This window comes from Furipterus horrens, unplaced genomic scaffold (genome assembly GCF_987537825.1).
Source record: "Furipterus horrens unplaced genomic scaffold, mFurHor1.1.pri manual_scaffold_4, whole genome shotgun sequence".
NCBI lineage: Eukaryota > Metazoa > Chordata > Mammalia > Chiroptera > Furipteridae > Furipterus > Furipterus horrens.
Genome location: NW_028327174.1, coordinates 202,340,964 through 202,366,913, shown reverse-complemented (window position 1 = coordinate 202,366,913; position 25,950 = coordinate 202,340,964). Strand labels below are relative to the sequence as shown.

General features: G+C 64.5%; 1 protein-coding gene across 5 annotated transcripts; it reads left to right on the top strand.

Moving 5' to 3' along the window:
* The first annotated feature begins 324 nt into the window (after positions 1-324).
* Positions 325-25,862, top strand: RALGDS (ral guanine nucleotide dissociation stimulator). Of its 5 annotated transcripts, none has more exons than XM_090274949.1 (18): positions 325-551; positions 14,071-14,181; positions 15,074-15,267; positions 15,673-15,768; positions 16,388-16,581; positions 16,807-17,405; positions 18,089-18,304; positions 18,599-18,702; positions 19,017-19,101; positions 19,507-19,575; positions 19,974-20,060; positions 20,522-20,554; positions 20,866-20,987; positions 21,155-21,250; positions 21,544-21,745; positions 21,895-22,137; positions 23,169-23,283; positions 24,865-25,862. In XM_090274949.1, the coding sequence occupies exons 1-18, from the start codon at positions 378-380 to the stop codon at positions 25,038-25,040; spliced, it is 2,916 nt and encodes a 971-aa protein (XP_090131075.1). In that variant the 5' UTR covers positions 325-377; the 3' UTR covers positions 25,041-25,862. The 5 variants fall into 5 exon arrangements, with proteins under 5 accessions (XP_090131075.1, XP_090131074.1, XP_090131076.1 ...); XM_090274948.1 differs by having other exon boundaries at positions 15,670-15,768; XM_090274950.1 differs by lacking the exon at positions 325-551 and adding an exon at positions 5,568-5,765 and having other exon boundaries at positions 15,709-15,768.
* Positions 25,863-25,950: the final 88 nt, after the last annotated feature.

Sequence of the window (25,950 nt, the reverse complement as noted above, 5' to 3'; positions counted from 1 at the left end):
CCTGTTTTGATCTCAGTGACCTGTAGCTGCCACCTTTCTGACTCTGGGTGTGATTTCTCCAGAGGCGCGAGGAGGTCCAGGGCCCCAGGGTGCTGGGGCATTGGAGGAGACAGCCGGGCTCCCCCCAGGAGAGCGGGTCCGAGGCCCAAGCTGGAGCCACTGGCCCGGCTCAGGTCGGAGCCCCATCCACACGTCCTCGGCTGGCGCGCGGCCTGGTACAAGCGGGAATTCCTGGCCCTGCCTGTCATGGGAGCAGGAATGACAGCTACGCGAGTGACACCAGGTCTGGGCACTCGAATGCCTGACTCCACTGGGCGGGCAGACAGACAGACGGGCAGACGCAGAGGGCTTCCTGGGGAGCCCAGCTCCCACCTGCCATGGCCCGGGCAGCCAGGCCCGCCGGGCTCAGGGGCAGGAAGGGCTGGGTGTTCCTCGCCTGCGTCTCTGTGGTGACCGCCAGGAGGTGGGCCATCACCCACCGTCCTAGTCCCACCGCCCGGAGCCCCACGCCTTGGCCAACGCTCCTGCTAGTCCCGGCCCCTGCCACCGAGGTGAGTTTCCATGGCAACCGGCGCCTCTGGGAGAGGCTGGGTGGTTCCCTCGCCCTCCCCTCCCGTGGGAACTGGTTGAAGGAGTTTGGCGGGAAGCCGCTGCTGGGAGTCTCCATCTGCTCCCATCCTGCAGGCCTGTCTACCTGCCCCTGGGCCGGTGGGTGGCCCCGGGTGTCCTAGCAGCTCCTGTGCCATGGACCTCGCGTCTCAGATTACAAAGGGCCTTTGTGCTTTGTTCTATGACTGCTCTACTGAGAACCCTGAGAGCCAGGTGGTGGTGGCCTTACAATTGTCAACGCAGTTGTCCCGTCTCACTGATGGACATACTGAGGCTGAGGGAGGGGAACTGAGGCCACGGAGGTGCAGAGCAGGGACCTGAGCACCAGTCTAGGCTCCCTAACGTACAGGAAAGAATGGTACCATGGGGACGGGGTCACCGCAGGGCCCGTGGTGCTGGGACTGCTTCCAGCTGGCTGCTGGCTGACCACCCAGCAGAGGGGGCAGGGTATGGTGTCTCCCACCCAGCACCGCTGTGGGACATCACTGCCTCCTGATCGTGCCCCCGCTTGGGGACAGGTTTGGGGCCAAGACCCTGACCTGCCCGGCCGTCGCTCCCTTCCTCAGCCACGTGTGCCCAGTGCTCACCAGCATGGGCTCTGGGAGGGATGGGACCCTCTGTCTCCACGACTATTTCCCTTTCTCGCCATGCTCCTGTCTGTCCTCTGAGTTTTGGGCTCAATGGCAAGTCTCTTGTTTTTTTGCGTCCCCTCTGTGTCTCTCAGGCTGTCACCTGTTGGATTGGTGGCTTTCAGAGGGATCTGGTGTCAGTGCCCCCTGGCACATCATTACTGAGCCCCCGGCGGGAGAGTGGGGGACAGTTGTCAGGGCGGCCGGGCTCCCCCTGCAGTGACCCTGGACTGTGGGTTTGCCCTGTGTCTGCGTCAGCTCCCGAGGGCAGAGACAGGGCCATGGGTACTGAGTGCCGCTCTCTGGGGAGGCAGCAAGGCCCCAGCAGGCCCCAGCCTGCATCTCAGTGCCGGGCAGTTTCCACGGCTCAGGCACTGGTGAATCAGTTCTGATTGTCCCGGGACAGGGGTTCGGAGTCATGATGCTATCCATGTTCCACCCAGGGGGTTCTCCTCAGGTTTGGAGGCTGCGTTGCCACCTCCTGCCCACCGCTGGGCTCTGCCTCCTGCATGTGGGGATCCCTTCCTTCCATGGAGGAGGAGGAGGAGGAGGAGGCGGTGGCCCTGGAGGTTCTCAGAAACCCAGCAGCAGGGGAGGTGGAGCTGAGCCAGGCCACCCACAGTTCCAGGAGCTCCCATGCCGGGCCCAGGTATGCCACCTCCTGACAAGGTGTGTGCTCATCCGCCCACGGGGGCCACCCCAGGACCCAGGCAGTCCCGGAATGGTGACGTCTTTGTGGGGAGACGACTGCGGAGTGGCCAGGCCACACCCTCTTTGCGTCCTCCCTTGGCTCCAAATACAGACCACAAACGGCAGACAGACAGGGCCACCTCCACCTGCCCAGAGAGAGGCAGAAGCTTCCCCACCCAGGCCTGACCTCCCTGGGCCACCAGCTTCCTCTGTGGCCTTGGCCGAGCCCAGGTTGGAGGAGGTGATGGCCAAGGCCTGTGGTCGCCCAGGCCTTGCTCTGGGCCTTTATGTGCCTGGCAGACCTCCCGAGAGCCGCCCCCTGGGGCCCTGTGATTCACCTCTCAGGTACCCAGTCCAGCGGCGGGTGGAGGCAGAAAGCAGGGCCAGGCAGAACAGGGGGTGACCGGAGGCCGCGGGGACGGGGACACTAGTCTTGCAGTTCTGCACGAGCTTGGCTGGGCGTGGCCAGAGACCCAGAGGCTAGGTCTGCCTGAGGACCTGCAGGGACGGGTTGGGGGAGCCTTTGAGGGGTCAAGACCTCTCTGTCGGCCTTGGGTCAGGGGGACCGTGGTGGGATAAAGGTGGGAAGGAAAAGGGGCCGGGTTTGGCCTGAGCACACCTTTCCCCTAAACTGGAGGGGGCTGCTCAGGGGACCGCTAAGCCGGGGAGGAGGGAAGGCCCGGCGGCGCCTGCGGCAAACCCAGACATGCCCTGGCAGCGGGAGGCGACGGCTGCCGGTCAGCTCCCTCCCAGCGTCCTGTTGCTCGTGGGAGCACAGACCTCCCGTGGCCAGGTCACCCAGAGTTACAGGAGAATCCAGAAATGGGGATTTTTATATGAAATCACCTGACCTTTCATTTTTGGCTCAAACATTGAAAAATACTTCGCAAGCCAAACAAAACAGATGTGCGGGCGGGGCTTGGCCTGGGCCTCCTCCCCGGCTGTCAGGTCGCTGCCTGTCCTTTAAGCATCCTCTGTGAGGAGCACCCCAACTGTGGACCGGCCTAGACAGCACAGTGGTGTGCCGGGTGGGCGTCCGTGACCGCCACGGAAGAGCTTGCTAGGGTCTGGGTGCGCTGTGAGCAGGATGAGGAGGAAAGGAGTGACCCCAATTTATAATAACCCCATGCGTGCAACAGTGAGTGCACTGTGCTCTGCTCCTCCCCGCAGAGCCTCCAAGGCGACGTTATCACAGCCTTGAACTTCGGACTCACCCAAGGTCACTGGGATGCCTCCAGCACCATCTGAGCTGTGTAGGCTCGGTGACCCGGGTGCCCACTGCCGCGGCCCCCAAAGCGAAGTTTTAAGGATATGCTGTGGGTGCCCCTGGGCACGGGGTGCAGAACACGGGAGACAGTGAAGCTGCTCAGATATCACTGCCATGGCCCAGGGTCTGAAGATTCCCCCCCACCACCACCATGGCTGCTGGGAGCCTCCACGGCCTCTGAGGATGAGTCTCCAACTGTGTGGGGTTTTTGTTTTTTTAACTTCTATTGTGAAAAGTTCCACATAGACACAAAAGTGGAGAAAATGGCATAAATAACCCCCAGCTTGATTGTCACAGTGATGGCCTCTGACTACCCCATGTCCTCCCTCTCCTCTCAGCGGGTGACGTTTATGCAAATCCCAGGCACATGGCTCCATCATAAATACGTGGCAGGTAACTCTAACAGTAACGCAGACCCTGCGATGACACCCAAAAGTGATGTCAGATGTCATCAACCATGCCGTAGTGTTCCAGTAATCCCAGTTGTCCCTGAGGTTGGGGTTTTTTTAAACAGTTGCCCTGTCCCAATCACAGTCCAAAATCCACACACGGCATTTATTTGTTGCCGTCTCTTACCTGTCTTTCAACCTGTAGTTTCCGCTTTACTTCTTGTCCTGAAATGTGCTTGTTGAAGAACTGGCTGGTTCGTCCTGCAGAGCCCCACAGTCTGGGATGCGGGGATGGCGTCTTCCTGGTGTGTTGAATGTGCCCCTCTGTTCCCTGTAATTCCCCCAAATGGGGGTTACCTGTGGAGGCCTGGTTGGATTCCCATTCGGTTTTGGGCAAGAACACGTCCGTGTTCTCATCAGGCGGTAGGCACAAGCTGTCTCAGTCCCCCCTCTTTTGGGCTGGCCCTGACTTTGGTAAGGGATTGATCCCAGAGGTTTGGGGAGTGAGGATTTTAAGGGGAGGCGCCCTGTGAATCACAGCCCCTTTCCCTAACAGCGTGGGACAGAGTTGTAACCGAGGTTTCCGTAAACATGGCTCATATAGAAATCCCCGTCCAGGCCTCGGGTCACCACCTGAGGATGAATTCCTAAGAGTGGGATCGCCAAGTCAAAGGACATAAGTGTTTTGTGATGTCCTTAATAGAAACTGCCAGATTGTTTTCCACCCCAACCACCATCCCCCCGTGTTCAAGCTGCCCAGGTGGGCACACAAGTGGGTGGGAGCTTTCTGCGGCCCCCCGTCCATGAATATCTGAGGCTTGGCACGTCGGGGTACGCGACATATGCTCCTGGGATGTGTAGTGTGGTCCTGTCCTCTCGTTTTACAGCTGGGAAACTGGGGCCCACTGGTATGGGGCCGGTCTTGGCATTGGCAGGGCTGCTAATAATGACCACGGGCCTCAGGGCCTCAGGACGGGTTGAGGCCTGAGGCCCCAGTCCCGGGTTAGGTATGTTGAGGGGGAGGGTGTCTATTCACTCGTCCATCTACAAACACTGTTGGCCCTGCTGTTAACCTCCAGGATCCCTCTTCCCACCCACTGGTTTCTAGAAAGAGTAGAAAGCTCCCTGGCCCTGCTTCCTCCGAAGCCCTCAGCAGCCTCACTTCTGCCCTCACCTGTGCCTGAGACCTTGGGGACACAGCCACAGGGGGTCCCAGCTGACCAGGCCATTGAGGTGCCCCAGCTGGTATTGGTCCTTTTTGACCTCTCGTACCTGAATGTCTCTATCCCTCAGCCACAGTGATGGTTGGTCTTGGCTCTCCCCGCTCCTCCCTGACAGCCGCTCCTCAGTGTGGCTGCGGGGCGCAAAGGAGATCGTGCAGGCAAAGGCCCCTCTCCCACACCAAACACCCCTGGCCCCCAGCACACAGGCCTTCCAAACACACATATGCACCAAAGGCAAGACCGCAGTTCCAGGATTCAGGAGCAGCAGCAAGGCACCGGCACCAGCTGAGCGCTGTCCCTTGCTAACCCAGTGGGATCCTCTCAGATGAAGGACCGAGGCTCAGAGAGGTTAAGCAACTTGCCTAAGGCCACAGAGCCAGGGAGGGACCTAACTGGAATTCGTGGGCGGTGGATCTGACCTCAGGGCTTGACCACACGTCAGCACGTCCACAAGTCACACACCTACACAACCACACTGCACGAGCGCGCACACCCACACCCAGTGCGTAACCTCAGTGCCGCCCACTCAAGCCCCGTTCCCTAATGAACCCAAACAGCCCGCAGGCTCGCGGGGACGCCCACGCGCGCGCGCGCACTGGCGGCCCCTGGCCCCGCCCCGCCGCCCCGCAGGCCCCGCCCCCAGCGCCGCAGGCCCCGCCCCCGGGCTGATCTCAGCGGCGGCGGGCGCAGAGCGCAGGCAGCGCCGAGCCGCGCGGGCCTCCGCCGCCCCGGGTCCCGCGGCCCGGCCGGCCGCCCGCGCCGCTGCGAGCCGTCCATGGTGCAGCGTATGTGGGCCGAGGCGGCCGGGCCTGCGGGCGGCGCCGAGACGCTGTTTCCGGGCTCCCGGCGGAGCCGCAGCGTGTGGGACGCCGTGCGCCTGGAGGTGGGCGGCCTCGACAGCTGCCCCGTGGTGCTGCACAGCTTCACGCAGCTGGACCCTGACCTGCCGCGCCTGGAGGTGGGTGAGCCGGGGAAGGGGCGGGCGGGGTCCCGGCTCCCCGATCGGTCCGGGAGGACGGTCCTTGGGCCGCAGCACTCCTTGCTCACCCCAGGGCAGCAAGGTGGACGGCGTGGGGGGCGGGCGGGGAGGCCCCAGGGCAGCCGGCTCAGCAGTTTGGGAACCAGAACTGGGCCTGCCCCGTCCCAGCGCCTTCCCTCCCTGGGCCCAGGTGTGCCGGCCTCGTGCTCCTGCAGCCCAGGTAGGCCAGTTTCCGCGGCTGTCACTGTCCTGACGGCAGGGGCTGGGCCCTGCCCCACCTGTGTTGCCAGCCCCGGCTTGCACAGACAGTGGCCTCGCAGTCCAGGTAACGCGCTGGTGACCAGGTGGCAGACTCCTGGAGTCCTCAGACGTGGTTGGGACCACAGTGGCCTTCCAGGCGTTCCACCGTTGGGGTCAGAGGCAGATCTGAAGTTCAGGGTTGCTCAGAGGAGGGGGGGGTGGCTGAAGGGGAGCAGGCCTCCAACCTCTGAGGCATGTGTCCAGGCAGGGAGGTTGGGACTAGGCCCTTGCATGCCCAGAGGGGCCACTGACTCTTTTCCGCTTGATTAGAAATATGGCCCACCGCCATGAATTGGTAAGGATTGGGGAGGGTTTGGGGGAGAGACGCGTCTGTCACTGATGGGGGTCGGGTGACAGGGTGAGGACTGAGACTGTTGTTTCTAGTGGACTCTGTGCAGCGGGGTTCAGCGGGTCATGGGGTCACGCAGGTTGCGGGGAGCAATACCTTCCTCCTCCTGCCTGACTGCACCTGAACCCCAGAGCAGAGATAGTGGTTCCAAGGATGAGCCGCTCACCCCTCTCTTCCTGGGCCTGGACAGAGACCAGCCCTGGGTTGAGGGGTTCAGCATCTCAAGGCTGAGCCAGAGCCTTACAAGTGAAGTTCCTGAGTCCTCCGTGCTGTTTAGGTTCCCCTTGGACTCCCACCCTCCCCCATCACTCCAGACCCCAGTGTGTTGTCATTGCCGGCAGTTTGCGGCCGGGGTCTTGTGCTTCTGTGTGTCCCCAGTACGGAGACGGGGCCTGGGTGCATGCATATTTGCTCAAGGATAAAGTGTGTCTCCATGCCCAGCACGGGGGGAGCTCTGGGTGGGGGGACCCCAGCCTGGGAGACCCTTCCCTCCCAAGCTCGGTGTGTTCTGGGACCCTCAACCACCCTAAGCTTTGGCTTCCACTGGGGACTGGAGCAGGACCCCCGGGGACCTGACACCAGCGCGGTGCTCATCTGACTTTCATTACATCTGGCAGCCAGTCCTGCTTTGTGTGCTGGGAGGGTCTGGCCCTCCTGCTCCCGGGGGCTGGGCAGGTTCCTGGCCAGGGTGGGGCTTGCGCTCCGCCTGCTCCCTCCCTCCCTCCCTCCCACCCCGTCCCTGTGTCTGTATCCCTGAGGACCTGAGGGAGAGGCAGATCCGAGCCCTACCCTTGCCCAGGGGTCTGCCTTCTGTCTGCCTCCCCTCCCCCCTCCAACCCCGTCCCCTCCCCTCTCCCTCCACCTCTCCCTCCTGCTGCTGCTCTAGCGGGGGTGGGGGCCTCAGCACTAGATCCAGGCCACGGTCACTGTTTAGAATCAAAAGGGAAGCTTCTGGCTGGGGCAGGAAAGCCAGGGTCCTGGCAGAAGAGGAGGCCACTGCCGGAAACCAAACACAATGACCATAGGCCGGTGAGGGGGCGGGGAAGTCCCTGTCCCTCCTGCCAACAGCTCCCCCACCCCCATCCTGGGGCTGATTTCCTGGTCGCAGCAGTGTGCCAGAGCCGAAGCGGCCCTGCTTGTGGTCCCTGTCCTCTCTGGAAACCACCAGGCAGTTTCTGCCTTCCCTCCCCCGGCCCGCGTTTCCCCAGCCAGCCTCCACCCAGGCCTTCCGTCTCTGGGCTGCCAGATGTCCTCACACATCTGGGCATCCGCTCACTTGTCATCCTGATTCTAAGCCAAGCCACCAGTAGTGACCCAGCTCAGTCTGTGTGGTTCTGTGCTCTCTGGGGGTTACCTGGCCCTGGGCCCCGTCTCTGGGCAGGCCACTGCCTCGGCCAGGCAGGCAGATGCAGACAGGCACCACCACCTCGTTCCAGAGGAGGTGCCAGCCCCACTTCCTAGGGGACTGGAACTCGGAGAAGTGACGTCCCTGACCTAAACATACGCACGACCGAGAAGCACAGCCAAGACTTGAACCTGACTGTGTTTTCTCTGTTGGGCGCCTACTGTGTGCAAGGGACCAGAGAAATCAGAGCAGCATCTCTGGCATCTCTGTCGGACCCTTTAAGTTCCTGGGGAGGACGTTGGAGCTGTGGGGGCCACAGAACTTTGCTCCTCGGGGGCTGCCGGGGAAGAATGGGTACCCGGCTGGCTGGTTCCGGCTGGGAGATGCTTGAGTGCTGGGCCGTCTCCCTGGAGGCTCAGGGAAGGCCCTGGATCAGGAGTGGGTGGTGGGCAGGTCAGCCCTGGGAGATGCTGGATTGCCCGTGGACAGGGCTGGGGTCCCATCCTCTACCTGGAAGTTGGACGTGCTCAGGCCCTGGCTTCATTAGAGTCCGTTTAGCTCTGGCCCTTGGCAGCCTCCGCGCGAGCCAGCGGGGTGGTTTCGGGGGGCAGTAGCAGGCAGTTGAGGCCTGGCTCCCACGGCGTGGCACCGTGCTGTGGCCACTGGGCCCCGGCTCCGGCCTCCAGCCTCAAAGGCCCGGACACGCAACTCCAGTGAAGTGGCGCCCCGATCCGATGCGGAGGTTCTGGGCGTTGCCACTTGCAGCCTGTGGCCGGGCGGGGAGCGGAGCAGGGCTGGAAGGCAGCCGGGTGAGCGGCCGTGGCTTTGGCCGTTCCCTCTGCTCTCCAGGGAGCGCTGGCCGCTCACACGGCCTGCTCTGCAGTCACGCCTGAGGCCGGCATGTTGTTCTTTTGAGCCAAGGGGCAGAGTCGGGTGTGCTGGTCAGGAGCTTGGGCTCTGGGACGAAGACAGCGGCGCTGGAATGCCAGCTCGGTCCCTACACCCTGGACCTGCTCCCTGAGCCTCGGGTCACTTTTTTGTAAAATGGACAATGTACCAGTTCCTCCGCTTAGCGCTCTGGGGAGGACCGAGCGAGACAGGTGGCCTGACAACAGTTCCCGTAGTGCCTGGCGCAGCATCAGAGCTGGACGCATGTGGCTGCTCCAGCTGGGTTTCCCGACAAGGTGCCAGGGAGTGCCCACACCCTGGGCTCCGGGTCAGCATCACGCTCCCTGGGCCTGGTCCTTGCAGCTGCCCTCGGGGCCCATGCAGGCCCTGGACGTACCCTCGGTTAGGGAGGTGTGTGTATGAGGGGGCTGGGCCTCCCCTGCCCCCTGCCACTGGCAGTGTGATCTCCATTCTTGGTCTCTCTCCTGCATCCGTGGGACCAGGGTCTGGACCCTGTTCTGAGGCGGTGACCCTGGTGGCCACTATGGAGTGGGGCCTGGGTGTGTCTCCCTAGGACCTGAGAGTCACAGGCCAGGGTTCAGGTTCTGCCCCAGCTGCCACTTCCTGGCTCCGTACCTGGATTGGTTCCCCGCCCAGCTCCTCCCCTGTCCATCAAGTGAGGTGCTGGGAGGATTAAGTATGATGAGTGTGTCGAGGGCCTGGCACCCCGGAAGTGCCCACATGTACTGAACTGGCCCGTGCCGTTGCCGTGAGCACTGGACCTTCAGCCAGCCTCACCCTGCGCCTCCTAGGGACCAGGCCATCCTCCTCCAGCGCGTCACCAGCCACGTCACCTCACAGGCCTGGCCCCCAGAGTCCAGCTGCCCCACCCCACCTGAGGCGCATTGACTTACTGGACTCAGGCTGGTGAAGAAGGTTCTGGGGGAGACGGGCTTCTCGGGGGGCCTTGCACAGACTCCGGGCTCCAGTTTCTGGGGTCCCCATGCTTCCTGGTTGCCCTGAAAGCCAGACATCATGAGCAGTCCCCAGCCAGGGCTGCCTCTGTGGGTTGCAGCACCTGGGGACCAGGAGTGTGGCCCACCCTTGTCCAGGGCCTACCTGAGTCCCCCGCCAGGGCCCTGTCCGTGCCCTGGGTCCGTGCAGGATGCCCGGCGCCGCATACTGGCAGGGCCGTGGGTGTTGGGTGTTTTCATTCTCCGTGACCTGGGCTGACGGTGTAAGACATGAACCAGGACTTGGACTTGAGAAGTCCTCAGCCTGGACACTCCCTGCTTGATCACCCCCTGGGCCTCTGTCTCCCGTTTTGTATAATGGGCGCATGGCTGTGTTCGGACTATCCCAGGCGTCTGGGATTCCCAAGGGCTAGGCCGCCCTCTTGACCTCTCGATGGAGCTGCTGCATCCAAGCAGTAGGCTAAAAAGTCACAGAGTTGCAGGGCTGGCGCCACCCTGCGGGGTTTCAGGGTGACATGCCCCTTCCAGGTTCCTGGGAGGTTTTCCACCATCAGCTCGGGGGCTGTATGCGTCTCCTCACGTCCCGTCTCCTGGGTGCTGTCGTGTGCCAGGCGCCAGTCTGGGCTGCTGCCGTCACCTGTTAGAGAGACGCTCTTCTCCCCAGTTCTCGGGTGAGCCCACTGAGGCTGGGGTGGAGGGGCCAGGCAGATCTGGGGGTCGGAGTCCTTCATGAGAGACTGGGATCCGGGGGCTGCGGTTCCCTGGCGAGGGGCCTCCCATGCCTAGGGCTGCGGGGCACTGGCGGGTGGCCGGCCAGGGCCTCGGGGTAACAACCCATGTGGCTCAGTGGACCCAAGTGCAAGCTCAGAGGGGTGATCTAATGCACGTGGAGGCGACCCCTGCCCCCCACCCGAGGGACCCAAGTCTGTCCTGTGCTGCCGCTGGGGAGGAGACGGCCATGGAAGCCGGGCCCAGCTCCTTCAGCCGCAGCCCTCGGCCAGGGCTCCGGAGGGGCCAGTCCGTCGCCGGGGCTCCTGGGGCCCGTGTTGTCAGTTTCCCGGGAGACGGACGTTGTGTGGGAGCGGAGGGCTGATCAGATGGGGCCGGTGCCATCCCCGTGCGTGCAGTCACGAGCCAGCCTCTGGGGAAGGTGGCAGGGCCGGGCAGAGGCCCAGCACCCTCCATGGCTCCCTGGCGAGCCCTTCATTCTACCTTGAGGGCCCTGGGGCTTGGCCTGCAATCGGCGGGGACACAGCAGCCTGCTGGCCCGCCACGCTGAGAAGGCTGATCCGTGACACATTAAGATGCCACCCAGCCCTGGCTGGTGTGGCCCCGTGGATTCAGTGCTGGCCTGTGAACCGAAGGTTCATGGGTTTGATTCCCAGTTGGGACACATGTCTGGGTTGTGGGCTGGGTCCCCGGGTGGGGGTGTGTGAGAGGCAACCGATAAATGTATCTCTCGCACATCGATGTTTCTCTTCCTCTTCCTCCCCCCCTTCCCCTCTCTCTAAAAATAAATAAATAAAATCTTAAAAAAAATAAAAAAAGCCACCCAGGCCATTTCTCCTCCTTGTCCCGAGGCTCTGGCTGTCCACCGAGGGACAGGAGGGTGTGGAGCACCCCCCACCCTAACTCTGCTTGACCCAGGGAGAAGAATGTGGGGTGGTGGGGAGGTACAGCTGCTGGCCCTGGGGACATCAGCGGGTGTCTGCTTTGGGTGGGACAGGAGGCTCTGTCCCCTGAGGGCATAGCATCCATGCGACATGTCCCCCCCTAACAGCTCAGTGCTGCCTTCAGGGCATCTGTTTGCTAGTCCCCTCCTCCCCGAGGGCTGCCAGTGTCCTTGGGGGCCTGGTGCTGCCCACCTGGCGGCGGCTGCCGGGTTCCCATGCAGCCCACGGTGCCAACGCATGGCCCAGAGACATCTGCGGGCACCAGCACCCTGCCCTCCTACCCCAGAGGGTCCTGGGGCCAACGCCTGGGCTGCTGGCTGTTGGCCTTCTCTGTCCCTGGCAGGGGGCGAGAGCCGGGAGCAGATGCCCCCCTGCCACTCTGCCTGGGACCTGGGGGCCTGGCTGTAGCGCCTGCCCGTCTGTCCCTCCCCTCTTGGTGGATGGGTTAAGTGGTGCCTGTGCTCAGCTTTGCTCTGATGGTTTGGGTTGGTTCCTGCTGCCGCCATTGCTGCTGCTGCTGCTGCTGCGGGCATGAACCAGAGGGGACAGGGCTAGCTCCGCTCCGGCTGGAGCAGCTCCCCGTCTGTGTGACAGGGCAGCCGCTCCCCCAGCCCGGCTTGTGTGGCTCGGCCTCCCGCCCTGCCCCCCACCCGGCTGGCAGAGGGGGCCCCTCCGGGGTGGGGGAAGGGCTCAGGGATCACATGACACCCAGGCAGGGCCAGCCAGCTGCTCACAGCCAGTGAGGCCCCTGGCTCATGGCTCACTGCAGAGCCGCTATTTAGACCTGAGGCCCCGGCCCCACCCGAGGGTGAGCCTGGCCAGGGAGCGCTCTGTCCAGCAGGCCTGGATGGGGGCCCTTAGGAGCCAGCTGCCGTGTGGGCTCCCAAGGGGTTCACGTCCAGTGCCCTCTGGCAGGCGGTCCTGCACTGACCCCCAAACTGCTGCCAGGAACTTGGGCACTCGGGACGCTGCTGGGCCCCCAGCTGGGCCAGATGTGACAGGAATCCCCGGGAGAGGGACAGGGCTTTGTGGAAGGCAGTCTCTGGGACCTTTGAGCTGTGGGGGTGGCCAGGGCCCTGGTTGGGGTGGGGTGGCAGGGCTGGCAGGCCTCTGAAGCCCCTTGTCTGTCACCACCCCCTCCAGGGGGCAGGCGGGGGGACAGGGCGCATCTGTTTCTGTTTTTCTGCTCCAGGAGGAGGAATTTCCCCTCCTGGGTGGAAGGGCTGACCTCCCAGGAGAGGGCTGTTTGGGATGTGTGGGTGTGGGAGGTGCTGATGGGGGACGGGGGGGAGGGGCTCTGCTGTGGGTTCCCTGCTAACTTCCATGGCCCTCTCTTGAGGTGGCGGTGGCGGTGGTGGTGGCACAGGGTCAGGAGCCCTGTGTGGTCGCAGCGGCTTCCCCGTTGGTGCGCAGCCCAGCGTAGGAGGGCGGCCTTGGGTCAGAGGAAGCGGACTTCCGGAGAATGGCTCCCGAGCCTCCCAGCGCCCTGCAGGGCGGGCAGGAGCCAAGCGGCCCAGGCCCCCCAGTCCCTGACCCCAGAGGTGCTGACATCTCTGTACGGTCCAGGATGCCGGCAGCAGTTCTTGCCCAGGGTCCCCCCCTTGGCCTAGGGGCTTCAGGAAGGGCTGTCAGTGGGGCCCAGGCTGAGTCTGCACTTCTCAGCTGGCCTCCTGAGCTCCACACCGTCCTGGTTGGGGCGGTGACCCGTGGGGGTCCCAGCTGCGGGCACAGTGCGGTCAGTGGCCATCTGCCCACTGGCACCTGCCAGCTCCTCCCCGAGCTCAGAGGTGGGCATGCATTCTCACTCCCAGCCCCCCACCCCCGCTGCAGGCCACCCCTTCCCTGGACAGGGCCAGCTGGGAGAGGGCGTGGAGCCCAACTCAGCCGTGACTAAGTTGCCTGGTCCAGGCCTTGATGACAGCCCCAGGCCAGCCTGCCCAGGGATGTGGGGCCTCTGCCCCCTAAAACAAGGGCATGTCCTTTCTGCCCAGCATCCAGGTGGCAGCGAGATGACCCCTCTTCCTGGCCCAGCCAAAGTCCCATGGCTTTGGGGTTCGATGGAACCCCAGCCCTCAGCCCACACATCACACTGACGTCCTCACCCGTCCCCATGCAGATGACAGGGAACTGGGAACTCCTCTGTTGCCCAAGAAGGCACAAGGCTATGAATGAGCAGAAAGGGAAGGAAGTGGCCTCGGATGTGGCCGCGAGGATCCCCACACCTGCCCCAGTCCCGCGATGCTGACGCCAGGGCTGGGCCACGGGGAGCTGCCGCCCCTGCTGGGTCCGCTGGGAGGTCGGGGCAGGCTGGGCAGAGGAGGGATAGAGGTGAGGGGGTTGCGTATCCCTGGGTGCAGTCGGCTGTGTCGGGGCTTGGGGTCCCAGGTCTGCCACTTGCCTGCAGCAGTGTGACTTTGGACAGGTCACTCCTCTCTCCGCTCCATGTCCTCATTTGTGGAATGACCGAGTAACCGTACTTGGTGTGGGGGGCTCCCTGGGCCGGAGCGGGATGTCGGGGCATTGGCAGCCTGGTGGGCTCGTGGTGTTCACATCCAGCTTGTGGCTGGCAGGGTGGAAGGGGCCGGCCCTGGGCTGTGCCGTCCCCAAGCTGTTCACCCTGTTTTGTTCCGGACTGGAGGTCTGTGTGGCCACCGATCTCAACCTCGTCAGGGGGACAGGGGCTTGGGGCGCCCCCGCAGCGTTGGCAGGCCGGGCCCTGACACCCCCGCCCGGCGGCCGGGCGCTGTCTCCACAGAGCTCTACGCAGGAGATCGGCGAGGAGCTGGTCAACGGGGTCGTCTACTCCATCTCCCTGCGCAAGGTGCAGGTGCACCAGGGCACGAGCAAGGGCCAGCGCTGGCTCGGGGTGAGTGCGGCGCGGGGCAGCCCAGCCCCGGCCCCAGGGGCCCGGCCTCCACATGCCCCCGTCTGCGGCTGCACCAGCCTCGCTCCCCGGGCCTTCCTGCCTGTGCAGCTCGCAGTCCTGCTCCCAAAGGAACCTGGGCTTGCCCCGCCCCCCGCTGTCCAGCCCTGGGCTCGGGCGAGTGCAGTCGCTGTTCCCAGGAGCGTGAACATCAGAAAAGACGCTTTGTATACTGTTTTGATGTCATGCTAGTTGGGGAATATTTTTGCGTTGGGCCCTGGTTTTTCTTGTTTTGACTGCAGCCTCTGCTGTGTCCCAGAGCTGCCAGCCTGCCTGTCCTTCCCCACCCCCTGTCTGAGCCCTGACATCACCACGCTTCTTAGGAAGGGCTGTTTTCACCCCAAAAAGGGCGGGGACTCAGGCTGCTTGATGCAGCTTCCTGTAATTTGCTCCTTCTGGGAGCACAGCTCTGTGGCCCCTGCAGGTCAGAGGGAGGCCGGCCACCACGGTGACCCAGCCCTCCAGAGCCCTGGGACCTGGTTTCTCCCTGCCTGAGGTCCTGTGTGCCCTAGTGTGCCCCTCCCACCCCCGATAAGCTGCGTCCTCGTCCCCCCTCTCTCAAATGGGCTGTTCTGCCAGGGCTCGTGGGTAGGTAGGTAATGTCCTTCCTCGGCCAGCAGCTGACCTGCAGGTGTTAGTAATTTTCATCACCTCCCCCCACCTCAAGTCCTGCTTTTAAACCCGAGAACCTTTTCTGCTGGGGACACTCATGTCCTTTCTGTTGCTAGAAGTCACTGAGCAGTTGGGGGTTTGTCTGAGCTCCACCCACCCCGCCCCCTTTCGGCGGTCCCTCCTGCAGCCACTGATCCCATGTCCCTCCTCTGCCCCACCCCAGTGTGAAAATGAGTCGGCCTTGAACCTGTACGAGACGTGCAAGGTGCGGACGGTGAAGGCGGGCACGCTGGAGAAGCTGGTGGAGCACCTGGTGCCAGCCTTCGAGGGCAGTGACCTCTCCTATGTCACCGTCTTCCTGTGCACCTACCGGACCTTCACCACCACCCAGCAGGTCCTCGATCTGCTGTTCAAAAGGTGAGCGCAGTCCCCCTCTCTGAGCCTCGGCTTGCTCAGGCAACAGCTGGGCGCTAAGAGGACCGACCTCCTGGGGCTGTGGGTGGGGGCTGCCTGGGGCTGTGCCGGTCCCACCCAGGCAGCTCCACCTCAAGCCTCGCTGCCCTGGGCCTGTGGGTAGAGCGGTCATCCCGTCTGTATGGGGGCTCAGGCACTATCTGGGGGTCTCCTTCATGAGAGGCCAGACCCACTCAGGCATCTGTGAGGGGCCACTGGGGATCATTCATTCCACAGACGCGTATGAAGCCCTCTGTGTGCAGGCACTTTCCTGGGCATGTGACAGAAGTCCCTGCCCCCCCAGGGCCTCCAACCTAGTGGGGGGCGGCAGGGGGAGGGGGTCAGCCAGTAACACTGACGTCATAGCAGGTACGGTAGATGTGACGCCCTCACGGCCTCCTCTAGATACGGATGCATCCTCCCTTATCCCCACGAGGATGGCGGGCCCCAGGACCAGCTGAGAAAGTGAGTGGACTTCGGGTCTGATGGGAGGGCCTCCTGTCTCCGCAGAGGGGGCATTGGTGGGGAGAGGCTGCGGGGCTGGAGGGACCTCCGGCTCCCACACGTTGTGACTCCCGTCCCAGTTCCCCAAAACAGTGTCAGGGATGACGAGGCCTGCACACGTCACCGAGAACAGGGCAGCGCGTCCGGTGTGAGCTGAGGCTGAGGTGTTTCGAGGGCCCGGAAGGGTGGGCAGGACACTCTACTTGTCCCCTCCTCCGTGTCACGTTTCTGCAGCACCTACTGTGTGCCAGTCTGTGCTGAGAATGAGTGGGGGGCAGTCCCGCCCCTCCCTGCCCTGGCGGAGCTGACATTCCGGGGGGAAGGGCTGAGACGGGAGGGTGTCAGGCTTTCAGGGGCAGGAGAGGGTCAGACCACAGGTGGAGGGCTCCCTCCCCCGGAGACGGCCAGGCCTGCTCTTGCCTGGACAGCCCAGTGCAGGGAGAATAAGGGGCACACTGGCCTCTGGGTGGACAGGGACAGACTCAGAGTGCCACCCCTCCTGCAGGTACCCTGGGAGGGCCACACGGAGGGAGAGGCCAGGCCTCTGACTCTGCTGCCCCCCACCCCCACCCACCCCCAGTGCCATCTCCTCCATCCTGGGCACCTGGCTGGACCAGTACTCGGAGGACTTCTGCCAGCCGCCGGACTTCCCCTGCCTCCGGCAGCTGGTGGCTTACGTGCAGCTCAACATGCCCGGCTCCGACCTGGAGCGCCGCGCCCACCTCCTGCTGGCCCAGCTGGAGCAGGCAGGGCTCCCCGAGGCAGAGCCGGAGGGTGAGGAGCGTTGGGGGTGGTGGGCACACGGGGAGGGGCCGCGCTGGAACCCAGGGAGGGGCCTCTAGGGGCTGGCGTGGGCCGGGAGCAAAGCCTGGCCTCATACCCCCTTCTGGTGGCCTGCGGGTGGGGCAGGCGGCCCAGGCCGAGGCTTCTCTAGGAGGCAGAGGTGTGACTTTTGTCTTGGAAAAGCAGGCGTGCTGCTGACCTTCTCTCGTCCTGCAGCTTTGTCCCCAGCTCTGGCACCCGCTCCAGCACCCAGTCCCGGCCCAGCTCCAGAGCTGGAGCCGGCTCCAGTGCCAACTCTAGCACCCAGTCCAGCACCTACTCCAGCACCCAGGCCCGGCCCAGCTCCACTGCCAACTCTAGCACCCAGTCCAGCACCCGCTCCAGCACCCAGGCCCGGCCCAGCTCCACTGCCAACTCTAGCACCCAGTCCAGCACCCACTCCAGCACCCAGTCCAGCACCCGCTCCACTGCCAACTCTAGCACCCGCTCCTGCACCCAGTCCAGCACCCAGTCCAGCACCCGCTCCACTGCCAACTCTAGCACCTGCTCCTGCACCCAGTCCAGCACCCAGGCCCGGGCCAGCCCCAGCGCCAGCTCTCACGCTCAGCGCAGTGTTGGCGTCAGAGCAGGAGCTCGTCCTGGCCCACGGGGCTGAGCAGGCTCTGTCGCAAGCCCTAGAGCCGGGGGCGGCTGCAGCGCCGGAGTCTCCCTGGTCCTCGCCTGTGGCCGCAGAGAACGGGCTGAGCGAGGAGAAGCCTCACGTCTTGGCGTTCCCGCCTGACCTGGTGGCGGAACAGTTCACCCTGATGGATGCGGTGAGCAGCTCTTCTCCGCGGTGGGCACGGGGCGTGGGGGGTGCGCCTTCTTCTGGCGCCCGCGGCCCGGGTCTGTTCCCCGGGGCAGAGCCGACGTCCGGCCCCCATCCCAGCTCTGGTATTACGGACCGCGTGACCTGGGCAAGGCGCTGAAGCCCGAGGCTCGACTTCCCTGCGGACTGTGGAGCTTGGACCCCCACCCCCACCCTGTCCCTCTGCACAATAGAAAGCTGGGGGGGCGGCAGTTTAATGGGGCAGGGGAGCTCCCTGAGGTGCCGCTGGCTCTAGCCTTAGCCCCCCATCTTCCCAGGAGGCCTCACCGGCCTCAGCACTTATTAGGCGCCTGGTGAGCACCTGACTGCGTGGCAGGCACCAGGCCCGGCCTCTTGTTGTAGACCCACAGGTGTGATGGGGCTCGAGGTGCCACCTGGTCCGTGCAGGTGGGAGCCCCTGCCTGGTGCTCGGAGTTAGCGGGACGGGCTGGCGAAAATGGCCGCCTCTGCCCTGCCAGCGTTTCCCCCGGCCCCTCGTGTGCTGGGCGCCCGCAGGGAGCAGGAAATGGCCGAGACCCCCGCGAGCCTCTGTCCCCATCCTCTGACCGGGGACCCTCCCTGGGGCTGCGGGGGCCTGTATGTGCTGAGCTGGGGTACGGCAGAGCCAGGTGACACTCGCCTGCTCCGCAGGAGCTGTTCAAGAAGGTGGTGCCCTACCACTGCCTGGGCTCCATCTGGTCCCAGCGCGACAAGAAGGGCAAGGAGCACCTGGCTCCCACCGTCCGTGCCACCGTCAGCCAGTTCAACAGTGTGGCCAACTGCGTCATCACCACCTGCCTCGGGGACCGGAGCGCAGCGGCCCGGGACAGGGCCAGGGTGGTGGAGCACTGGATTGAGGTGGCCAGGGTATGCCTCGGGGGGCCTGGGAAACCCTGTGGCCACCTTTACGCTTGCGGGGGCCCTTCTGTTTCAGGGTCTTGATGACCTACACTCACACCACCGTCCCCCCTGCCTGGGTGTTCACCTCCTCCTTAGATTCCTTCCTGGGCTGAGCTCAGGTCCTCCTGCCCCCCGGAGTGTCGCTCATGGGGCCCAGTCCCCCTGGGGACTCCCCGGGCTTCTGTTTTATCAGCCAAGGGGCTGACACTGGAGCGGGTGGGGCCTCCAGCCCACCTCACGGCCTGTCCCTTCCCCCGCCAGGAGTGCCGGGTCCTCAAGAACTTCTCGTCGCTCTATGCCATCCTCTCTGCTCTGCAGAGCAACTCCATCCACCGGCTGAAGAAGACGTGGGAAGAGGTTTCCAGGTGGGCAGGCCTCTCCGTCAGAGCTCTGCGGTGCACCGTGTCCTCCCCCAGGGCTGGGCATTGTCCTCGCAGTGAGCCTGCGACCTGCCAGGGCCCGCGGGTGCGGGGGTGCCTAGGTGTCCACTGGCCTCGGGCCAGCAGTTCCGCCTCAGGACCCAGTGTCCCTATCTGTCAGGTACTGAACTGAGCCACATGAAGTCAAAACTGGTCGCAGCAGAGACACCCAGTAGAAACGGGAATGGGACCCAGTCCGGGCCTTTGGGGTCTACAGTAAAGTGGGTTTGTGCTGACGGCCCTCCCCGCCTCACCCCCAGGGACAGCCTGCGGGTCTTCCAGAAGCTGTCGGAGATTTTCTCGGATGAGAACAACTACTCCCTGAGCCGGGAGCTGCTCATCAAGGTGAGGGGTCTCGTCTGGACTTCGGGGATAGGGGGGTCTGTTTGGTCTGTGGTCAGGCGGGGGCCGTTTGGGGGACAGGAGGCCCCAGGAATGGGACGACCTGGGCATGTAGGCTTGTCCAGAAGGGAGTGGGTGAGCTGGCAGGGTCAGGTCTCCTGCTTCTGTGCTGTCCCCTCCCACTGGCACCCTGGCGTCCTCCAGGCTGGGGGCAGATGGTGTCGGGGCTGGGCGTTCCTTTCTTCCCAGCCCAGCCCAGCCCGGCCTGGGGCGGCACCCGTCTGCGCAAGGCCAGGTCCCAGAGGGGCTGTCCAGGTGTGGGTGCAAGTGACCAGATGGATGTGAGTGCACGTGGGGCAAAGGACCAAGGGAGGAGGGCCTCACTGACCCCGTCCTCTACCCTGGCAGGAGGGCACCTCCAAGTTTGCCACCCTGGAGATGAACCCCAAGAGAGCCCAGAAGCGGCCAAAGGAGACGGTGAGCGTGCCCGAGGCCAGGAGAGGCAGGGCTAGCCCCCCAGGTATCCCCTCCTGCTTCCAGTGTGCCTCACCTGCCTCTGCTGAGCCCTGACCTGCGGGTGTCGCGCAGGGACTAGTCAGAGCCACCAGTGCAGTGGCCTGGAAGAGCTGGATCGGGGACTTTGGGGGGCGGGGCGCTAGAGACCGTATCACCTTGGGGATTTGCCTGATCCCAGGCCTGGAAGGTGACTAGAGGACGTTTGGGGTCCATGGACATGAGGAGGGGTTACTGTCGTGTCTGAAGTCCCCAGGCTGCTCCCAGTGGGAGGCCTGGGCTGGGGCTCGGAGCCGAGGCTGAGGGGCTTCCAGGGGAGCGGCCACTTGCCCCGCTAATGCCCTCTCACCCCGATGTCACAGGGTGTCATCCAGGGCACCATCCCCTACCTGGGCACGTTCCTCACGGACCTGGTCATGCTGGACACCGCGATGAAGGACTTCCTGTATGTGAGTGAGCTGGGGGCCGCGCGGGGCTGGGCCAGGCCGGGCGGAGAGCACCCCTCACCGAGCCCAGAGCTCCCTGCATGGCACAGCTTGTCTCATGAGAGCCCCCCACCCCTGGGTGCTGGGGCACCTGCCCATCTTACCTATGGGTGCAAGCTCACTTCTCTGGCTGCTGGGGCTCAGAGCTGCAGGAGAATTTCAACACAGCCCCGCCCTCAGCCAGCGCCTGTGGGCAAGAGGCCAGACCCTCCAGGGTCAGGCACATGACGGCCTCAGTCTCTCCATCTGTCCTCAGGGTTGGGCAAGAAGGTCCCCCCAGTGCCCATTCACGGGCCCACCCAAGGTCCAAGCTCATGTGCGTGCCCTGCCCCCTGGTGTATGCTATTGGTAGTGTAGCCGGAGGGGGTACCAGGTAGCCAGGATAAGGGGACACTTTCTGATCGTGTTGGATGTCTGCCTTCTAGGGGAGGCTGATCAACTTCGAGAAGAGGAGGAAGGTGAGTAGCCACAGCCCTCACTTTGGGGGGTGGGAGAGACACTCATTGCATAGAACACTCCTGACTCTCCCCCTTTCTGTTATATTGAGGGGCAGTGTTGGATCACAGAATAGGGGGACCTTCTTCCAGGGGAGGGTGGGGGCAGGAGTTCAGAACCAAGGACAGTTTCCTGGGGAGGAACTGTTTGACCCCAGCTTTGAGAATGGGGTGAGGCCTGGGCGGGCGCAGGGAAGAGGAGGGGACCCAGAGACTGGGCCCCGGCCCGCCCAGCAGCCCGCTCAGGCCGTCGCCGTCCCTGCCCTCTGGCCCAGGAATTCGAGGTGATCGCCCAGATCAAGCTGCTGCAGTCGGCCTGCAACAACTACAGCATCGGGCCCGAGGAGCGGTTCGGGGCCTGGTTCCGCGCCACGGAGCGGCTCAGTGAGGCTGAGAGGTGAGCCGGGCAGGACTCGGGCGCGGCCCAGGCCGCCGTCCCCGACCCCGCGCCAGAACCCGAGCCTGGTGAGGAGGCTGAGTGCCCGACTCCAGCCGCCGGCGGGCGCTGGGAGGGGGACCCCGGTGTGGCGCCTGGAAGCCCGCAGCTGCCGCTCTGTCCTGCAGCTACAGCCTGTCATGCGAGCTGGAGCCCCCGTCGGAGTCGGCCAGCAACACCCTGAAGGCCAAGAAGAACACTGCCATCGTCAAGCGCTGGAGCGAGTGGGTGCCCCCCAGCAGGGCACTCCCTTGGGATGAGGGGGGCTTCCTCGGGACACAGGGCTGGCACTGAGGTCTCAGCTCCCCCGCTGACCAGGGGGACCACGTCACTTCTCTGGGCCTGTTTCCTCCTCTGAAAGGGGGTGATGCTGAGTGATGCCAGGTGGCTGGAGTGAATGGGGTGCCGGGGACTGTCTGAGCGTCGGCTCAGTGCCTAGAGCAGAGTGTGGGGGAGGGGTGCAGGGAGGATGCATCCCAGCGGAGGCCTCCCCCAAGTAACCCCGCCCTTTCTCCAGCCGCCAGGCCCCCAGCACGGAGCTGAGTACCAGCGGCAGCTCCCACTCCAAGTCCTGTGACCAACTCAGGTGTGGCCCCTACCTCAGCAGCGGGGACATCGCGGACGCCCTCAGCGTCCACTCGGCAGGCTCCTCTAGCTCCGACGTGGAGGAGATCAACATGAGCTTTGTCCCGGAGTCCCCTGACGGCCAGGAAAAGAAGGTGACTCCGCTTCCCCCAGCCCTTCCGGTGCCCCTTGGTGTACACAAAAGGGGCCAGGGAGCCCCAGCTCCCAAACCAAGCCCCTGGAAGCTCCCAGGGCGAGACCCCGGCTGGGCTTCTGCTGACGGAGCGCCCCCCCCCCCCCATAGTTCTGGGAGTCGGCCTCACAGTCGTCCCCGGAGACCTCTGGCATCAGCTCGGCCTCCAGCAGCGCCTCCTCCTCCTCGGCCTCCACCACGCCGGTGGCCGGCACGCGCACCCACAAGCGCTCCGTCTCAGGGGTGAGCAGCTGCAGCGCCTCGCTGCCGCTCTACAACCAGCAGGTGGGCGACCATTGCATCATCCGAGTCAGCCTGGACGTGGACAACGGGAACATGTACAAGAGCATCCTGGTGAGCGGGGCGGGCGCAGTCCCCGTGGGGCCCCCACTCTGCCAGGCAGCTGCGGGCAGCGACGGACCGCCCTGGGCTGTCTGCCTTCCCGAGCGGCCTTCCACTGAGGCCGGAAGGACAGAAGAGAGGCAGCCAGAGCCCTGTGGCGATCAGATGAGGCAGTAGATACGGGCCGCATTGCAGCCAGGGAGGGCCCCGGACGGGGCACCAGGCCATGTCCCAAGGACAGCGTGTGCTGGGCATTGGAGGGGCAGCGGGCAGGCCCGAGGGGAAGGAGCAGGGGTCAGGGGTGGTAAGAGCTACGGCCGCGGAAGTCACTGGAGGCCAGAGCACAGGAGCGCAGCAGTGACCTGTGGCTTCTGTCTCCCGAGGGGACGGGCCGGTGCTGGGAGATGCAGGCAGGCAGGGCAGCGGGCTGTCCAGGCTGGTGGCTGTGGGGCAGGCCAGTGGTGTCAGACGCATGTAACTGAAGGTCGAGAGTGGGCCAGCGGGATTGGTGTGTGGCGTAGAGGCCTCTCCTCATCCTCCAGAACTCGGCTGCGGATGAGCCGTCTGCTGCCCCATCCCCGCCACGCCCCACAGCTGGGTCAGGTGCTCCGTGGCAGTCACCTGTCTGACCCTGTGTCTAGGGCTGTGTGATGCCAGCACTCTGGCCCTTGGGGTGGCGGCGGCCAGGGTGGGCCTGTGCCCGCCACTCCTGCAGTCTCTAGCCCAGCGGCCCCTGGGTGTCCCATGGCTGTCACCTCCGGGGCTGTCTGCGCCCACACTCACTGATACAGTTGCTGGATGGGCAGGTGTTTTCCCCAGGTGGTGTGGGAGGAGATGGCAGCTTGCGGGAGAAGGGGGAGCAGGAACAATGGGAAAAGTCCCCTCATCGTTGGGAGGAGGCCCCTCGGGGGACAGGAGAGGATAGGGAGACCCCCACAGACCCAGCACACACTGAGGCGGCTCCGTGGGTCCCTGGCCACTGCGCTCGGGAGGAGCCCCTCCGGGCCCCTTGCCCTGATGGCCTGTCCTCCACCCCGACCCAGGTGACCAGCCAAGATAAGGCGCCGGCCGTCATCCGCAAGGCCATGGACAAGCACCACCTGGACGCGGACGAGCCAGAGCACTACGAGCTGGTGCAGGTCATCTCGGACGAGCGAAGTGAGCTGGGCCCAGCGGGGCGGGCGACAGGTGGGGGGCAGTGCCCGGCCCTGGGCCCGCAGCCCCAGAGCACGCCCCGGCAGGCAGGAGTCGGGGAGGGGCGAACACCGGCCTGCCCCGGGGCAGCCCTCCAGGGCGGCTGGGCCTGCCACATGCCCCTCCCAGCCCGTGAGCCCAGGGCAGAGCTGGAGTGACGAGAAACAGCTTTTCTCCTGGGGCAAAGCCACCTGGCGGCCCAGCCCACGGGCCCGTCAACGCGGCGCTTTCTGGCCAGGACAGGAAAAGCGTGCGTCGGGAGACTTGTGACTGCCAGGGACTAAAATCCACGCGCACAGGCCACTGTCTTAGTTCATGCCAGTTGCTGTGACAAAGCACCACAGACTAGGGGCCTCTAAACAGAAATGTGTTCCTCATGGTCCCGGAGGCTGCAAACCCAAGGTCAGGGGCCAGCGTGGTCGGGCGAGGGCCTCCTTCGGGGTTGCAGACTGCTGACTTCCTCACATGGGGGAGGAGCGGGGCTCTCTGGGGTCACTTATTAGGGTGCTAACCCTATTCACAGGGGCCCCACCCTCACAAACTCAGCACCACACCAAAGCCCCACTCTGGATCCCTTCAGCTTGAGAGTTAGGATTTTGATGGGAATTCTGGGGGCGCACCAGCGGTCAGCCATAGCAGAAGGACCTTGGGAGCAGTGCAGCGTTCTAAGCCCCAGGGAACCGTAGACTCGGAGCCCGGTGGCTGAGCGCGGGCCCTCGGGCCGGTTCCCTGTGCCCTGTGTTACCCTCCCACGTTGGAAATGAAGAAGCTGGTGCGTTTGTAGAAACAGGCTGGGCGCAAGTAGGTCTACAGTTGTGAGTGCACAGAACAGTCTGTCCTTGTGTTACTTAGTGGGAGCCTGCTTCTGCCCCGCCCTGTACGCGCTCACAGCTGTCCCTGCGTCACAGAGGTCAGCTGGGACCGTCATCCCGCCTTCTCCTTGGCCCTGAGCTAACGCCCACTCCCCGCCGTGGCCCCAGACAGTTGGTAGGGCCCCCACGATCCCTGGAAGTTGGTTTCTGCATCCTCCCTCGCCGTCTTGCACCATCTTGGTGAGGTGGGCAGGGCGGCTGGGACCTGTGATATGGGGGCCTACGCAGGTTAAGGGCCTAGAGTCAGAGCCACATGACAGAACGGGGCACAGATTCCAGCCCGGCAGGGGGCGCAGCCGGCTCTGGGCCAGAGGGTTCTGGTGGGGCCCAGGAACCAAGCGTAAGGACTTGGGGGTGCCCAGCAGTCGGGCGGCGTGGAGGCCTGCCCCTCCCTGGGCCCCAGAGCTCCTGCCCTGAGTAAGGCAGGATTCGGAGGACGGGGGTGGGGGCTGCAGAGCCTGTTCCTGCTTGAGAGCCCGGTCAGCGAGGGCAGCAGTGGGCCAGCTGCGGTGTCAGCAGTTGTGACACACCTCCGCAGGCTCTAAGAGGGGCCCTCGGGGTCCTGGGTGGCGCTGGGCATCTCGGCTCTGGCTGAGGCCCGCCCTGGGGCTGTCGCGTGGTGGGGCGTCCTGCAGGCTCTCTCACTGACCATCCCTCTGCCCCTCCCGACCAGAGCTGAAGATCCCTGACAACGCCAACGTGTTTTACGCCATGAACTCTACTGCCAACTATGACTTTGTCCTAAAGAAACGGACCTTCACCAAGGGGGCAAAGGTCAGGCACGGTGCCAGCTCCACCCTCCCCCGCATGAAGCAGAAGGGACTCAAGATCGCCAAGGGCATCTTCTAGCTGGCCCCTAGTGCCGGCCCCACTGCAGGACCACCCTTTCCAGGGTCGGGCTGGCTGAGCAACGCACCACTCACCGCGGCCCGCGGCCCCGGCCAGGCGGGCACCTCCTGCCCAGCCTGCCAGCCCAGGCCAACCCCTGACTCCAGTTTCCCCGGGACCTCTCCTGCCGCCGGGATTGACGCCTGCCCGCGAGCAGGCCGACCTGGCCTCCCGTGGACCACTCGCCGCCTTAGGTGCCTTCCGCTCTCTGGAACCAGAGGACGAGCCTACCTTGCCAAGGAGCGCTGCCAAGGGGCCCGGGCAGGCCCTCGCCCCACGTCTCTCACGCCTTCCCAGGTGTGGGTCACCGCCACCTGTGCCCACAGGCACCCCAGGGCGCCCGCACAGCCCCTGGGTCTGCAGTTCTCTCCTCATTCCCACGGGCCCTGGGCGGGGGTCCCGGCCCCCCGCCCACTCTCGAGCCTTCCGCAGGCTGCACCAAAGAGTCCGTCGTCGGGGCCCACCCACCTGCCCTCGGAGAGCAGGGGAGAGGACAGGCCCCCTTCTCGGACCCTCGCTGGTCACCTGGCGAGTGAGGGCGGTCTCGGCCGAGCCCGCTGACGTCACATCACGACGCTGCAGGTGCCGCTCACCACTGCGCCCTGGGCTTCACGAGACCACGGGGGACGGGGGTCTGTGCAAAAGGAGGACGGGGCGGGCAGGGGATTCAATTTGTATAAAAGGCAAAAACCATGTTTACCAGTTGGGGAGGGGCAATATTTATTTGTTGTAAATAGAAGATGCTAGACTTGAATATTATATTAAAATCCTGTTTCTACGAGAGCCCGGGCGTGGTGCTTTTCTTTCATGCCCTGTGCTAATGCAGACGCCACGCAGACGCTCACAGCCCGTGCTGAGATCAAAGACCATG